Genomic DNA, 15462 nt, shown 5'->3' on the forward strand with positions numbered 1-15462 from the left:
GAGAGAGAGGGAGGAGAGAGAGAGAGTGGTTGAGGAGAGAGAGAGAGGGAGAGAGAGGGAGGGAGGGAGGGAGGAGAGAGAGAGAGAGAGAAAGAGAGAGAGGAGAGAGAGAGAGGGAGGAGAGAGAGAGAGAGAGTGGTTGAGGAGAAAGAGGAAGTAAAGGAGAAGAGATAATGTGTGTGTAAGAGAGAGAGAAAAAAGAAGAGAGAGGGAAGGAGAGAGGAGCAGTCCTAGTTGAGGTATTGCTGCAACGCCTGAACATTACAGCTGGAATTAAAAGCAGTCACGGGTCACGCACAGACTAGCCCTGCTCTACTCTCACACACACACACACACACACACACACACACACACACACACACACACACACACACACGAGGAGAGATGAGGTGTGCATGACTGAGAGACCACTCTGTTCTGTACCTGTACAAAGTAACGTTGGTGTGTGTGTGTGTGTGTGTCATCGATCTACATGAACCTGATACAACAGAAACAACCGCTCAGCTCATCACGTCTGTCCAAGCACCTCTCACCTCGCCTCTGCCTGCCTGTCTGCCTTTTGACAAGAGCCTTCAAAGGCCATTTGGTATGCAGCCTATAGCAGCCTATATTCCCTCACAAAGCCAGTGTTTAGGTGGTCGAACATAAACCTGCCTCACACATAGCTGACTGCACTGTCAGACCAGTCAGAGTTGGCAACACGACAAGCCCCAGGCATCAGGGACAATGCAGTGAATGGAAGGAGTATGAATGAGGTCTGTTATATGTAACATGAGAAGAGATGTTGGCTGAAGACTGAACACATTTCATCAGGTTAATATTCATATAATAGAGACAGGAAGACTGAGTTCACAATACTAGCCCACACACACACACACAGAGACAAACACACACCACACAGACAGACAAACACCAATCAAATACAGACACACACAAACACACACGCAGACAAACACCACGCAAATACAGACACACAAACACACACCACGCAAACACAGACACACACACAATTACACACCAAGCAAATACAGACACACCACGCAAATACACACACACAAAGAAAACACTATACGCAGACACACACAAGCATGCACAGACACACACACAAGCATGCACAGACACACACACAAGATACACACAGACCATACACAGCTGTCACCTACAGAACAACCCAGTCAGGTAGGTCCCCTCACGTTTACTACCCGAGTGCCTTTAACATGTCATTGATGTAGGTATGTACCATTGACAGTAGTTGGATTGACCCTCTGTTGGATGTGAAGATGTTAAATGGTGGTTGAATAATGGAGGATCTGTCTGGCTCCATCTTGGAGAGTCACCTAGTTAACCCTGACCAGGGCTCTAGGCTGCCCTTCTTCACAAGCAGTACGTGAGCACCTAAGTTGAAAAATGTAGGCGCACACAAATAAATGTAGGCGCACAATGAAAAATATTTGAGACATTAAAGCTAGAATCTTACATTTTCTAGGCGCACTGGTCCTCTTAAATATATATTTCAGGTCACACAGTAAAATGAATAGGCGCAGATGTGAGTAAAATGCTTGTACTGTAGAGCCCTGCTGTGTGTGGGGGTGGGTGGGCGTGCTCACAGGCATCCCAAATGTCAGTGATTCTTCCCATGACTAACTCAATCATGCCAGCATATCAGTGTACCACTACAGATAGGCTTTACATGAACTAAACCCTCTCCTTTCACACACATTATGGCAGTCTGTGTCCCAAATGGCATCCTATGCCCTTTATAGTACACTACTTTAGACCAGGGACAAAAACTGTAGAAAACAACACTAGGGTGGGTGGGTAGGTGTGTGTGTGTGTGTGTGTGTAAAATGTGGCGACAGACAACGTGACAGGGAAGATTTTGATTTACTGGACCCATATGCATTGGGTGTATAACCCACTGGGCGTTCACCCACGGTGCTCACAATGACACTGGGCGTTCACCCGGGGTGCTCACAATGACACTGGGCGTTCACCCACGGTGCTCACAATGACACTGGGCGTTCACCCACGGTGCTCACAATGACACTGGGCGTTCACCCACGGTGCTCACAATGACACTGGGGGTTCACCCACGGTGAATTATGGTAATTATGGTAATGGTAATTCATCCATCTTATTAATAGAACATGCAACTCATGTAATGAGGCAGCCAATAAAATGTAATTTTCAAACATTTGACAAAATGCAATTTGCGGGAAAACACCATTCTAAACAGAGCACCTGGGAAAACACCATTCTAAACAGAGTACCTGGGAAAACACCATTCTAAACAGAGTACCTGGGAAAACACCATTCTAAACAGAGCACCTGGGAAAACACCATTCTAAACAGAGTACCTGGGAAAACACCATTCTAAACAGAGTACCTGGGAAAACACCATTCTAAACAGAGCACCTGGGAAAACACCATTCTAAACAGAGCACCTGGGAAAACACCATTCTAAACAGAGCACCTGGGAAAACACCATTCTAAACAGAGCACCTGGGAAAACACCATTCTAAACAGAGCACCTGGGAAAACACCATTCTAAACAGAGTACCTGGGAAAACACCATTCTAAACAGAGTACCTGGGAAAACACCATTCTAAACAGAGCACCTGGGGAAACACCATTCTAAACAGAGTACCTGGGAAAACACCATTCTAAACAGAGCACCTGGGGAAACACCATTCTAAACAGAGCACTTGGGGAAACACCATTCTAAACAGAGCACCTGGGAAAACACCATTCTAAACAGAGCACCTGGGAAAACACCATTCTAAACAGAGCACCTGGGAAAACACCATTCTAAACAGAGTACCTGGGAAAACACCATTCTAAACAGAGTACCTGGGAAAACACCATTCTAAACAGAGTACCTGGGAAAACACCATTCTAAACAGAGCACCTGGGAAAACACCATTCTAAACAGAGCACCTGGGAAAACACCATTCTATGGGTTGCTAATATGATTACAATTGTGCCTTTGGTTTTTGGACAATGAAAGAAAGTTGATATGAAAACCAATAGAACAGGAGAGAAATGGCATAGTGGTGGGTCCAATAGGGAAGTAAATGGAAATTTGCAAACATGATATAATTACTCCTGTCTATACAGAAATAAATCAAATCACTCAAAATACATCCCCAGAAAGTGTGAGCCACAGAGGAATCAAGGATCATTAGCTTCTTTTAAAAAATTGCTGTGGATTGTTTCACATCACAAGCTAGTAGGCCCGCAATTTGGGCAGCGCGCTTGGCAACAGGCCCAGCTGATTACTGAGTCGCGGCTGTCAGTAACACACATCTAAAATAAGTGTGAAGATAATGGGTCGAGTGTAACGTTTTATGTTGAGACAAGAAGAAGGGGAGGGATGTGTGGTGAAGATATAGGCCAGTCTCTCTCCAGAATGGCTCAGCCGACACCTGCAAATTCCTGCGCATTCATTGTTTCATTGTGTGAATTGTTTACACTTAGATATTTATCATCAATTCCACATTACATACATTACCACATTACATATGTCACCAGTAGTAAATGTTCCTTTAATCCCTGTCATTTCATTACATTCATTTATGTTCATGTATTTATTAACTACAATAATTCACCATTCTCACAGTGAAAAGGTTGTTCCAGAATTCACAACCTGCTATACTTGTCAGTAACAGGTTTTGGTTTATTTCATAACCATCATACATTGTTTAATTGTTATTGGTTTGGAGTGTTCCATTTGAGCAATGAGCATGTGTCTAGTTTCTCTGTCCTGATAATGTTGAGGGGGAGCGGGTGTGCCTGGGCACTCATAGAAGTACCAGGCCTGCTGAGGCTGGTGATCTCTCATTAGTTGACTTAATAAAAATGATAAACATTAAAAGTCACGATTAACCACACGACAATCATCGAGAAAGGAAAACGTTATTATTGAGAAATGCGCATATGAAAATCATAACTGGCACGCAGAACAGTAGAAATGGTAGGATAGATTGTAGCTTGCCCGAACTTCAAATTCACAAGCCGCCTATGAAGTCTTCATGAAATAATTGCCTCCATGTTTCCATGGTAGGATTTTGCCTATAGGCTACTTTGAAACAAGGTGAGACGTGCTTCATAATATGAAATAAATCATTGTTGTTTCAAACAATGAAGTACGTTTTCAAAATGCATAGTGCCTCCAGCTGACATTGTACAGTGGTGGGTGACGCGCTGACAGCCTGTTTCCTGCACTTGAATGGGAGGCGCACTTCAGTTACCAGTTGAGAAATAAAAATAGTAGCTCTTCAAATCGTGCACCAAATGTATTTTTAACACGTGATTGCAATTGTTGCGCAATGAATGGGCTTGTGAAAGCACTCGTTTTACTCCAGCAACAAGCAGCTGAGGATTGTGTGCATGACCAGATCCCATGGGGCTCTGGTCAAAAGTAGTGCACTATATAGGGAATAGGGTGCCATTGTGGACACAAACAGACACTGAGCCACCAGCCCTCAGGGATGGAACACAATAGTAGTCGTTAGGCCTATGCTTTCAGCTGTAGTAGTATAGGCCAATGTTTTCAGCTGTAGTAGTATAGGCCAATGCATTCAGCTGTAGTAGTATAGGCCAATGCATTCAGCTGTAGTAGTATAGGCCAATGCATTCAGCTGTAGTAGTATAGGCCAATGTTTTCAGCTGTAGTAGTATAGGCCAATGCATTCAGCTGTAGTAGTATAGGCCAATGCATTCAGCTGTAGTAGTATAGGCCAATGCATTCAGCTGTAGTAGTATAGGCCAATGCATTCAGCTGTAGTAGTATAGGCCAATGCTTTCAGCTGTAGTAGTATAGGCCAATGTTTTCAGCTGTAGTAGTATAGGCCAATGCATTCAGCTGTAGTAGTATAGGCCAATGCATTCAGCTGTAGTAGTATAGGCCAATGTTTTCAGCTGTAGTAGTATAGGCCAATGCATTCAGCTGTAGTAGTATAGGCCAATGCATTCAGCTGTAGTAGTATAGGCCAATGCATTCAGCTGTAGTAGTATAGGCCAATGCATTCAGCTGTAGTAGTATAGGCCAATGCATTCAGCTGTAGTAGTATAGGCCAATGTATTCAGCTGTAGTAGTATAGGCCAATGTTTTCAGCTGTAGTAGTATAGGCCAATGCATTCAGCTGTAGTAGTATAGGCCAATGTTTTCAGCTGTAGTAGTATAGGCCAATGCATTCAGCTGTAGTAGTATAGGCCAATGCATTCAGCTGTAGTAGTATAGGCCAATGCATTCAGCTGTAGTAGTATAGGCCAATGCATTCAGCTGTAGTAGTATAGGCCAATGCATTCAGCTGTAGTAGTATAGGCCAATGCATTCAGCTGTAGTAGTATAGGCCAATGCATTCAGCTGTAGTAGTATAGGCCAATGCATTCAGCTGTAGTAGTATAGGCCAATGCATTCATCATTTTGTGTAAGATGGAGTTGTATTATTTTAAACAATACAAAACATACAAGTACAAATGACAACATCACACAAAGATCAACTGCATCACACCTGCTCAGACCCACCTGCTCAGACCCACCTGCTCAGACCCACCTGCTCAGACCCACCTGCTCACACCCACCTGCTCACACCCACCTGCTCACACCCACCTGCTCAGACCCACCTGCTCAGACCCACCTGCTCAGACCCACCTGCTCAGACCCACCTGCTCAGACCCACATGCTCACACCCCCAATTCCAGCGTCTGTATCTCTCCACCGCATGGCATCAAAATGCACAATTTTGTAAGGCCAATGCATTCGTAAAGCAAATGTCTAATGTGGCTGTTATAAAGTCTTTATGAATGTGCCTACAATAAACTGTTACCATGTTTTCCATGTTATGCCAGTCTATGTCCCAAAGCCAGTAGCCTCTAGCTTAGGTTCCATTCCCATGGTTGTTTCACCACATACTATAAGCAGCTGGTTCAAAATCACTACACTGTACGCTATTATTAATAGCATTTAGAAGTCTGAATATAAAGAACGCCCTGAGCGCCAACCATGTGTGTGAGAGTGACATGAAAGTGTTCAGTATTTTCCCTCTCGAGCAAGTTTCAAACAGAGGCCAACATTATGTACCACAAGCAGCTGCTGTGAGCAATGATGAGGTTCTCATATCTCTCAAAATACAATCAGGGGAAACCGTTTGGAAAGCAAATGGCTATTGTACAGTTCTGAAAGTTCTCAACTTGATTGAGCAAACAGTACAGCCGATCTTATTGACACCAGCAGAGAGCATCGGCCATATCCCCGGTGAGTGGGAATATTCACTCTTTATCAGTGTTGGGTCAGTCAGTGCCACATCAAAGTCAGTTTTTGGACATAATGTCCTCCTCCAGGTTGGATGTCATATTGTAGGTTATTTGGGTCTCCCTTCTCGTAGGCCTATTATATGGATGAGACAACGTCGTTTTTATTGATCTGATTTGTCAGTCAGCCGAGTATTCTACCCTGTAATGTCAGTCATATTAAAAAAGATGACCCTAATGTCTCCAGTAATATAACGTTTAGTACAACTGCATGAAATGTGTTTATAAAAAGGCAACATTTTTCCCGTGCAAAGAAAGAACAAATGTATCTGATACAGCCTAAAGCCCACTGAACGGTCTATTTTGTGAAAAGAGTTATATTATTAGCCTAAATGATGACTATCTAATCTACTCATCACATTATGAATAATAGGCTTCTTTACAAAAGTCTGCAAATGTGATGCATGAAATGCTTTATCATTAAAGAATAATTTTTTTGGTTAAAATTTGCTTCCCAAACTTTAAACTCGTGTACCGCACATAGCACTGACCTCCAGGGCACTAACCTCCGCTCCCCTTCCTGCATTTCAACACATTTTTGCCATGGTGCAGAGAGAAACATTTGCAGTTTTATAATGCTATTCTACACATTTTGTCATGAGGCTTACAGAAAATATTGCAGTTTTAAAGCTAATTTCCTGGAGGCCCAAGATATCACCCATAGGACACAGTGAAACCGACCTAATAACACACCCGGAGACTGTACCACTACAGGTACTGTAGCCTCCCCATATAACTACAGTATGTGATGTACTACCGTCTCTGACAGGGGGTCTGGCGCTTTGTGGCGCAGCAGCTTGTGAACAGCTTACCCTGGCACTGTATGGGTTACTGGTTCAAATCCTGCTTAGGCCGTTCCCTCTCGTCAGCTCTGAGATGCTGCAGCTCAGTATGTGTAGTGACTTCACTGTTAGACTAGCTGTGTGTAGGATAGTATCAGATAGACTTCACTGTTAGACTAACTATGTGTAGGATAGTATCAGATAGACTTCACTGTTAAGCTAGCTGTGTGTGAGAGCTAAGGCCAAAAGCCATTCAGGCTACTGTCAGCAGATGGTCAATTCTTACAGGTCATCATATCCATATAATAGGCCCACTTCTAATGGGATTTCTATGATCATATCATTATTGTACTTCAGATAGCCTGCTACTCTGTTACACAGTCATACAGAGAATAGTTCCATATGCTCACTCACTCACTCACAGAGGGATAGGCAATCTATTACACAAACACAGACACAGGCTACAAAAAGGAATTTCAAGACAGAGAACGTAAACATCACTCGTGTATTAATCAATAGACCAAAGTAACTTCCCGCTCTGTCGGGCTGGCAGCAAACCAGGATAGTCACATGACACTAATACACCTTTCAAACCAGGATAGTCAGACAGGACACTAATACACCTTTCAAACCAGGATAGTCACATGACACTAATACACCTTCCAAACCAGGATAGTCACATGACACTAACACACCTTTCAAACCAGGATAGTCAGACAGGACACTAACACACCTTTCAAACCAGGATAGTCACATGACACTAACACACCTTTCAAACCAGGATAGTCACATGACACTAACACACCTTTCAAACCAGGATAGTCACATGACACTAATACACCTTTCAAACCAGGATAGTCAGACAGGACACTAATACACCTTTCAAACCAGGATAGTCACATGACACTAACACACCTTTCAAACCAGGATAGTCACATGACACTAACACACCTTCCAAACCAGGATAGTCACATGACACTAACACACCTTTCAAACCAGGATAGTCAGACAGGACACTAATACACCTTTCAAACCAGGATAGTCAGACATGACACTAACACACCTTTCAAACCAGGATAGTCAGACATGACACTAATACACCTTTCAAACCAGGATAGTCACATGACACTAACACACCTTTCAAACCAGGATAGTCACATGACACTAACACACCTTCCAAACCAGGATAGTCACATGACACTAACACACCTTCCAAACCAGGATAGTCACATGACACTAACACACCTTTCAAACCAGGATAGTCACATGACACTAACACACCTTTCAAACCAGGATAGTCACATGACACTAACACACCTTCCAAACCAGGATAGTCACATGACACTAACACACCTTTCAAACCAGGATAGTCACATGACACTAACACACCTTTCAAACCAGGATAGTCAGACATGACACTAACACACCTTTCAAACCAGGATAGTCACATGACACTAACACACCTTTCAAACCAGGATAGTCACATGACACTAATACACCTTTCAAACCAGGATAGTCACATGACACTAACACACCTTTCAAACCAGGATAGTCACATGACACTAATACACCTTTCAAACCAGGATAGTCACATGACACTAATACACCTTTCAAACCAGGATAGTCACATGACACTAACACACCTTTCAAACCAGGATAGTCACATGACACTAACACACCTTTCAAACCAGGATAGTCACATGACACTAACACACCTTTCAAACCAGGATAGTCAGACATGACACTAACACACCTTTCAAACCAGGATAGTCAGACAGGACACTAATACACCTTTCAAACCAGGATAGTCACATGACACTAATACACCTTTCAAACCAGGATAGTCACATGACACTAATACACCTTTCAAACCAGGATAGTCACATGACACTAACACACCTTTCAAACCAGGATAGTCACATGACACTAACACACCTTTCAAACCAGGATAGTCAGGCAGGACACTAACACACCTTTCAAACCAGGATAGTCACATGACACTAACACACCTTTCAAACCAGGATAGTCACATGACACTAATACACCTTTCAAACCAGGATAGTCACATGACACTAACACACCTTTCAAACCAGGATAGTCACATGACACTAACACACCTTTCAAACCAGGATAGTCAGGCAGGACACTAACACACCTTTCAAACCAGGATAGTCAGACATGACACTAACACACCTTTCAAACCAGGATAGTCACATGACACTAACACACCTTTCAAACCAGGATAGTCAGGCAGGACACTAACACACCTTTCAAACCAGGATAGTCAGACATGACACTAACACACCTTTCAAACCAGGATAGTCAGACATGACACTAACACACCTTTCAAACCAGGATAGTCACATGACACTAACACACCTTTCAAACCAGGATAGTCAGACATGACACTAACACACCTTTCAAACCAGGATAGTCAGGCAGGACACTAATACACCTTTCAAACCAGGATAGTCAGGCAGGACACTAATACACCTTTCAAACCAGGATAGTCAGACAGGACACTAATACACCTTTCAAACCAGGATAGTCAGGCAGGACACTAATACACCTTTCAAACCAGGATAGTCAGACAGGACACTAACACACCTTTCAAACCAGGATAGTCAGGCAGGACACTAATACACCTTTCAAACCAGGATAGTCAGGCAGGACACTAATACACCTTTCAAACCAGGATAGTCAGACAGGACACTAATACACCTTTGAAACCAGGATAGTCAGACAAGACACTAATACACCTTTCAAACCAGGATAGTCAGACAGGACACTAATACACCTTTCAAACCAGGATAGTCAGGCAGGACACTAATACACCTTTCAAACCAGGATAGTCAGACAGGACACTAATACACCTTTCAAACCAGGATAGTCAGGCAGGACACTAATACACCTTTCAAACCAGGATAGTCAGACAGGACACTAACACACCTTTCAAACCAGGATAGTCAGACAGGACACTAATACACCTTTCAAACCAGGATAGTCAGACATGACACTAACACACCTTTCAAACCAGGATAGTCAGACAGGACACTAACACACCTTTCAAACCAGGATAGTCAGGCAGGACACTAATACACCTTTCAAACCAGGATAGTCAGACAGGACACTAATACACCTTTCAAACCAGGATAGTCAGACAGGGCACTAATACACCTTTCAAACCAGGATAGTCAGACAGGACACTAATACACCTTTCAAACCAGGATAGTCAGACAGGACACTAATACACCTTTCAAACCAGGATAGTCAGACAGGACACTAATACACCTTTCAAACCAGGATAGTCAGACAGGACACTAATACACCTTTCAAACCAAGACGTTTTCCCGCTAACTTTAGCATCCAGACAACTTTTTGTCTACTTTCCTTTATATGAAAGGTACTGCAAGCAACAAAGCCTATGCTTTTATTTCCGCCAACCGACCTGGTCATGATTGAGGTAAAGTTCTGCCTACGGCTTAGTACTGTATATGCATCATGCTGAGGCACTAAGCTCTTGATGGTTGCTAGGCAGCGCCCTTCACTACTATTAATCCGGTAAAGGTGCCAATGGATACAGACTGTTCCATTGACCAGACTGGTGCACATTCAACAAATCTGATCTAACAAAGTGGACATTCCTCAAATTCTTCATGACTGATGTAATTGTAATAGTCCCACAATGGATTACTTAAGTCCAAGTTGGATATATTGTTTTGGTTGAGTTTGATTGACCTCCTGTCCTGCCAGTTGTAAACTCTGCGAGGCATGTTACATTACATAGGCTAGCCCACCACATGCACTGTTTTCTTCATGACAACTGGATGGATCCAGAAACAATTACTGTGGGAATAAATACATAAATATCACTGAATGACAAAATATTGGAATAAAGTAGGCTAATGCAATTGAAGGCATCAAATTGTTGCTTACTGAAACTCCCAAAGTCATCTAATTGTTATAATACATTTGGTCAACTATTTCAGCACTGTTTCACGCTGCTTTGAAACAAGCGTGGGGACTTGATAAATCAATTATTATTTTCACTGAATCTCCGTTTGGATATTGGTTGGGCTACAATTAGGCTGTGGAAATGTTAGCTAAATTGCAGTGAGTGCTGCTCGTGATCATCTTGTCTAGCTGGCTCATTCATCATCACTGATCAGAACATTGTGACAGCATGTTATGTATCTTAACAAGTGGATGATTTTGCTCTTCACTTGACCCCAGACCAAAAGACTGGGTCTTAATCCATCAATGTGATTCTGTTTCACTGAATCTCTCTGTCTGTATACAGAATGGTTCATTCTCTGGCTGGGAAAACAAGTGGAGGTGGAATATCTTTGTTTCCTTGTCTATCACTGATCTGAAACATTTAGCATGCTATATTTAAGCAATAAGAACTGAGGGGGCCAATATACCACAGCTAAGGACTGTTCTTATGCACAACGTAAAGCGGAGTGCCTGGATACAACCCTTAGCCGTGGTATATTGGCCATATTCCACAAAGCCCCAACTTAATTAGAGCAGTAAAAAATATATATGTTTTGTCATACCCGTGGTATTCGGCTGTCAGCCAATCAGCTTTCAGGGCTCGAAGCACCCCGTTTATGATGTAACCTAGATCAACAGTAGGGCTAGTATTTAGCTCAATCCGGTATAGGCAACTCCAAAAGCCTGCAGAGGTTGTCAAATATGAACACGGACTCACACGAAAATAGGATTGCTATTATCAATATCATGACAAAGTTAAGACCCTACGCCTGCTCCCTAACAAAGGAGTGATAGTAGGCAAAACATGAAACGCAGATGAAAACAGCATGGGCTTGGGCTCGGTTTCAAAATATCACTTTTTAAAAAATGTATTCCATTATATTCTTACAATAAAATGTGTGTGTGTGTTGACTGATCGGGTTGGTGTGTCTGGTCTGTTTAATGAACAAAATAAGGAACCATTGATTTAATTTGGAGGGCCTGTTTGTAAGGGGATCCTATGAACATGGGGGGGGGTATTTTTGAGGGTGACCAACATCAAATGAGAAAATGCACACTGACTAACTACTATATATCCAAATGACTATCATATTATTCATATGGATAGTAGATGGATAGTAAATGCGATATGATGCACACAGAATAACACGCAACCTCTGAAAGGATGCCAACTAGCTGTCTACGTCACCGCCTGCACAGCTGATGCTAGCTTGACAGCCGCTCGAGCTAATGATACATGAAACACACTGACGCCAATGTTAGCTAGTCTCGCTCACCACACACACACACCAAGCCCTAGCCCGGGGATAGGTGTGGCGTTTCAATCATATCATTCAATGTATAGTTTGGATGCTGGAAAGAAAACTGCATTATTATCGATGTTACATGTGAGATTGCGTAAAAACATCAAAGGAATTCCCCTGTCGACCCTTGTAACACGCAGCATCATAAAGGTCATCTGACAGGCTTTCCGTCTTAGGACCAAAGCAAATAAACAGAACATTAGCTCTGGGTCTATATCCTCTGCGAACACCGTAGGATAACCTTGAACACCCACGGTTAGCTGGCTAATGCCGAACGTTAATGTCAGAGCGAATGAATGATGTGGTGGATTGGCAGCCTCACAGACCTGACTCAACGTTACCCGCGAATATATCCGTGAACTTCATGCAGACGACTCTGTGAATCTTGTTAGCGCTCTGTCTGTACATGGCTAGCCAAGATGCTATCTAGCGCTGGTTAGTTAGCAAGGATGCTATCGCTGACAGCTAGGTAGCTAATAACCGTCTCCCAAACAGCGTCAGATCAGTTCAATATCAAAATAAAACCTACGGTGAAAGGAATGTCGTTGACGCTCCCCACAGAATAGCAGCAGTCACCGGGGTTCACAGCTCCCGTTAGCACCTGGTGGAGATGCATTTTCCCCTTCTTTTAGCTTCAACAGATGCCTGGATATTTAATTATTTACGACAGCGACTCGTCCACCCTCTGTTTCTCCATCTAACTCGCCACTGCTGCTGGGAATTGCATCCGTCTGTAGTCTGTCTGCCAGCGGCTTGTTTTTTGTTTCTCCGAATGTCCGCTAAAACGCCGAGGAGGATAATCTTTAGTCGGTTTGAATCAAATAGCAGGTTGTGTACATGTATGTGAAATACGCTGCCTTCGCTGTCAGTGTCCAAACACACAGCGTCTGGATTCTTACAGGCAGCGCTTCGCTGAAGGAAGAATATCTGCAGCGAACATGACATGCGCGTTCACGGTGATCCGAAGGCACGACTGCATACCATAGACATATCATGTCTAGATTGTGAACGAGACTAGCGTATGTAGTTATAATTTCTAATTGTCGCAATATTTAATCTTATTTAATTACCCTATCTGTAAATATGTTAAAATGTCTGAAAAATATTTCATGGCAAATGTCCCCATTCGGTCAGAGACAATATACCCGCTCTAGTTTATAATTGCTATGTTGATGACGCTCCAGGTTTGGGGATCACGCACCAGTGTGACGAATACGCAGGCGTTCATTGATCTTCCAGAGATACGTGGGGTTTGGGAAAAATGCTTCGATATCGATGATGTGCTGTCAATCAGTATAAGAGCTGGTCGAAACAGTTGGTCGAAACATAGTCAATTATTAACAGTGTTAAAACAATTCCAACAGCCGCTGTCATATCTTGCTTTGTGTCTCTGGCATAACAGCGGGTGGTTAGGGAATCCCAACCCCCTACAAGGGAAGGCTTTTGGTGCATTCTGGAGAATATGACATGACTGCACATTAGTGTTTGCAAAGGTCCATTGCAAGTACACTGAACAAAAATATAAACGCCACATTCAACAATTTCAAAGATTTTACAGTTCCTATAAGGACATCAGTCAATTGAAATAAATAAATGAGGCCCTAATTATGGATTTCACATGACTGGGAATACAGATATGCATCTGTTGGTCACAGATCCCTTAAAAAGAAAGGTAGGGATGTGGATCCGAAACGATCAGATTGTGTGACCCCATTTGCCTCATGCAGCAAGACACATCTCCTTCTCATAGAGTTGATCAGGCCGTTGATTGTGGCCTGTGGAATGTTGTCCCACTCCTCTTCATTGGCTGTGCAAAGTTACTGGATATTGGCAGGAACTGGAACATGCTGTCGTACACGTCGAATTCAGAGTCTCCCAAACAGCTCAATTTGTGACATGTCTGGTGAGTATGCAGGCCATGGAAGAACTGAGACATTTTCAGCTCCAGGAATTGTGTACAGATCCTTGCGATATGTGGCGATACATTATCATGCTGAAACATGAGGTGATGGCGGCGGAATAATGGCACGACATTGGGCCTCAGGATCTCGTCACGGTATCTCTGTGCATTCAAATTGCTATCAATAAAATGCAATTGTGTTCGTTGTCCATAGTTTATGCCTGGCCATACTATGACCCCACCACCACCATGGGGCACTCTGTTCACAATGTTGACATCAGCAAACTGCCTGCCCACATGACACCATACACGCTGTCTTCCATCTGCCTGGTACAGTTGAAACCGGGATTCATCCGTGAAGAGCACACGTCTCTAGCGTGCCAGTGGCCATTGAAGGTGAGCATTTGCCCATTGAAGACTGTTATGGTGCTGAACTGCAGTCATGTCAAGACTCTGGTGAGGATGACAAGCTCGCAGATGAGCTTCCTGAGACAATGTCTGACAGTTTGTGCAGAAATTCTTCGGTTGTGCAAATCCACAGTTTCATCAGCTGTCCAGGTGGCTGGTCTCAGACGATCCCGCAGGTGAAGATGCCGGATGTGGAGGTCCTGGGCTGACGTGGTTAAATGTGGTCTGCAGTTGTGAGGCTGGTTAGATGTACTGCAAGATTCCCAAATACGATGTTGGATGCAGTTTATGGTAGAGAAATTAGCATTACATTGTCTGACAACAGCTCTGGTGGACATTTCTGCATTCAGCATGCCAATTGCACGCTCCCTCAACTTATTACATCTGTAGCATTGTGTTGTGTGACACAACTGCACATTTTAGTGTATTTTTATTGTACCCAGCACAAGGTGCATCTATGTAATGTGCATGCTTTTTAGTGAGCTTCTTGACATGCCACCCCTGTCAGGTGGATGGAATATCTTGGTAAAGGAGAAATACTCACTAACAGGTATGTAAACAAATATGTTCACAACATTTGAGAGAAATAAGCTTTTTGTGCATATACAACATTTCTGGGATCTTTTATTTCAGTTCATGGAACATGAGACCAGCACTTTACATGTTGCATTTCTATTTTTTGTTCAGTATAGTACGATTTTTTTTTTTTTAAATACATTTTTAAAATTAAATACCTTCCCTAGATTGTCTTTCTATA

General features: G+C 43.0%; 1 protein-coding gene across 6 annotated transcripts in view; it reads right to left on the reverse strand.

Annotated features, from left to right (window-relative positions):
• LOC110515651 (dmX-like protein 2) overlaps positions 1-13329 on the reverse strand; it is a 111618-nt gene extending 98289 nt beyond the window's left edge. For 5 of the 6 annotated variants that reach the window (XM_036981080.1, XM_036981082.1, XM_036981079.1 and 2 more), the window contains exon 1: positions 12927-13329. In XM_036981080.1, coding sequence (XP_036836975.1) covers positions 12927-13013 — 87 coding nt within the window. In that variant the 5' untranslated portion in view covers positions 13014-13329. The remainder of the gene's footprint in view (positions 1-12926) is intronic. The other variant, XM_036981083.1, reaches the window with a different exon arrangement.
• Positions 13330-15462: the final 2133 nt, after the last annotated feature.

This window comes from Oncorhynchus mykiss, chromosome 6, assembly GCF_013265735.2.
Source record: "Oncorhynchus mykiss isolate Arlee chromosome 6, USDA_OmykA_1.1, whole genome shotgun sequence".
In the NCBI taxonomy this organism is placed as follows: Eukaryota; Metazoa; Chordata; class Actinopteri; order Salmoniformes; family Salmonidae; genus Oncorhynchus; species Oncorhynchus mykiss.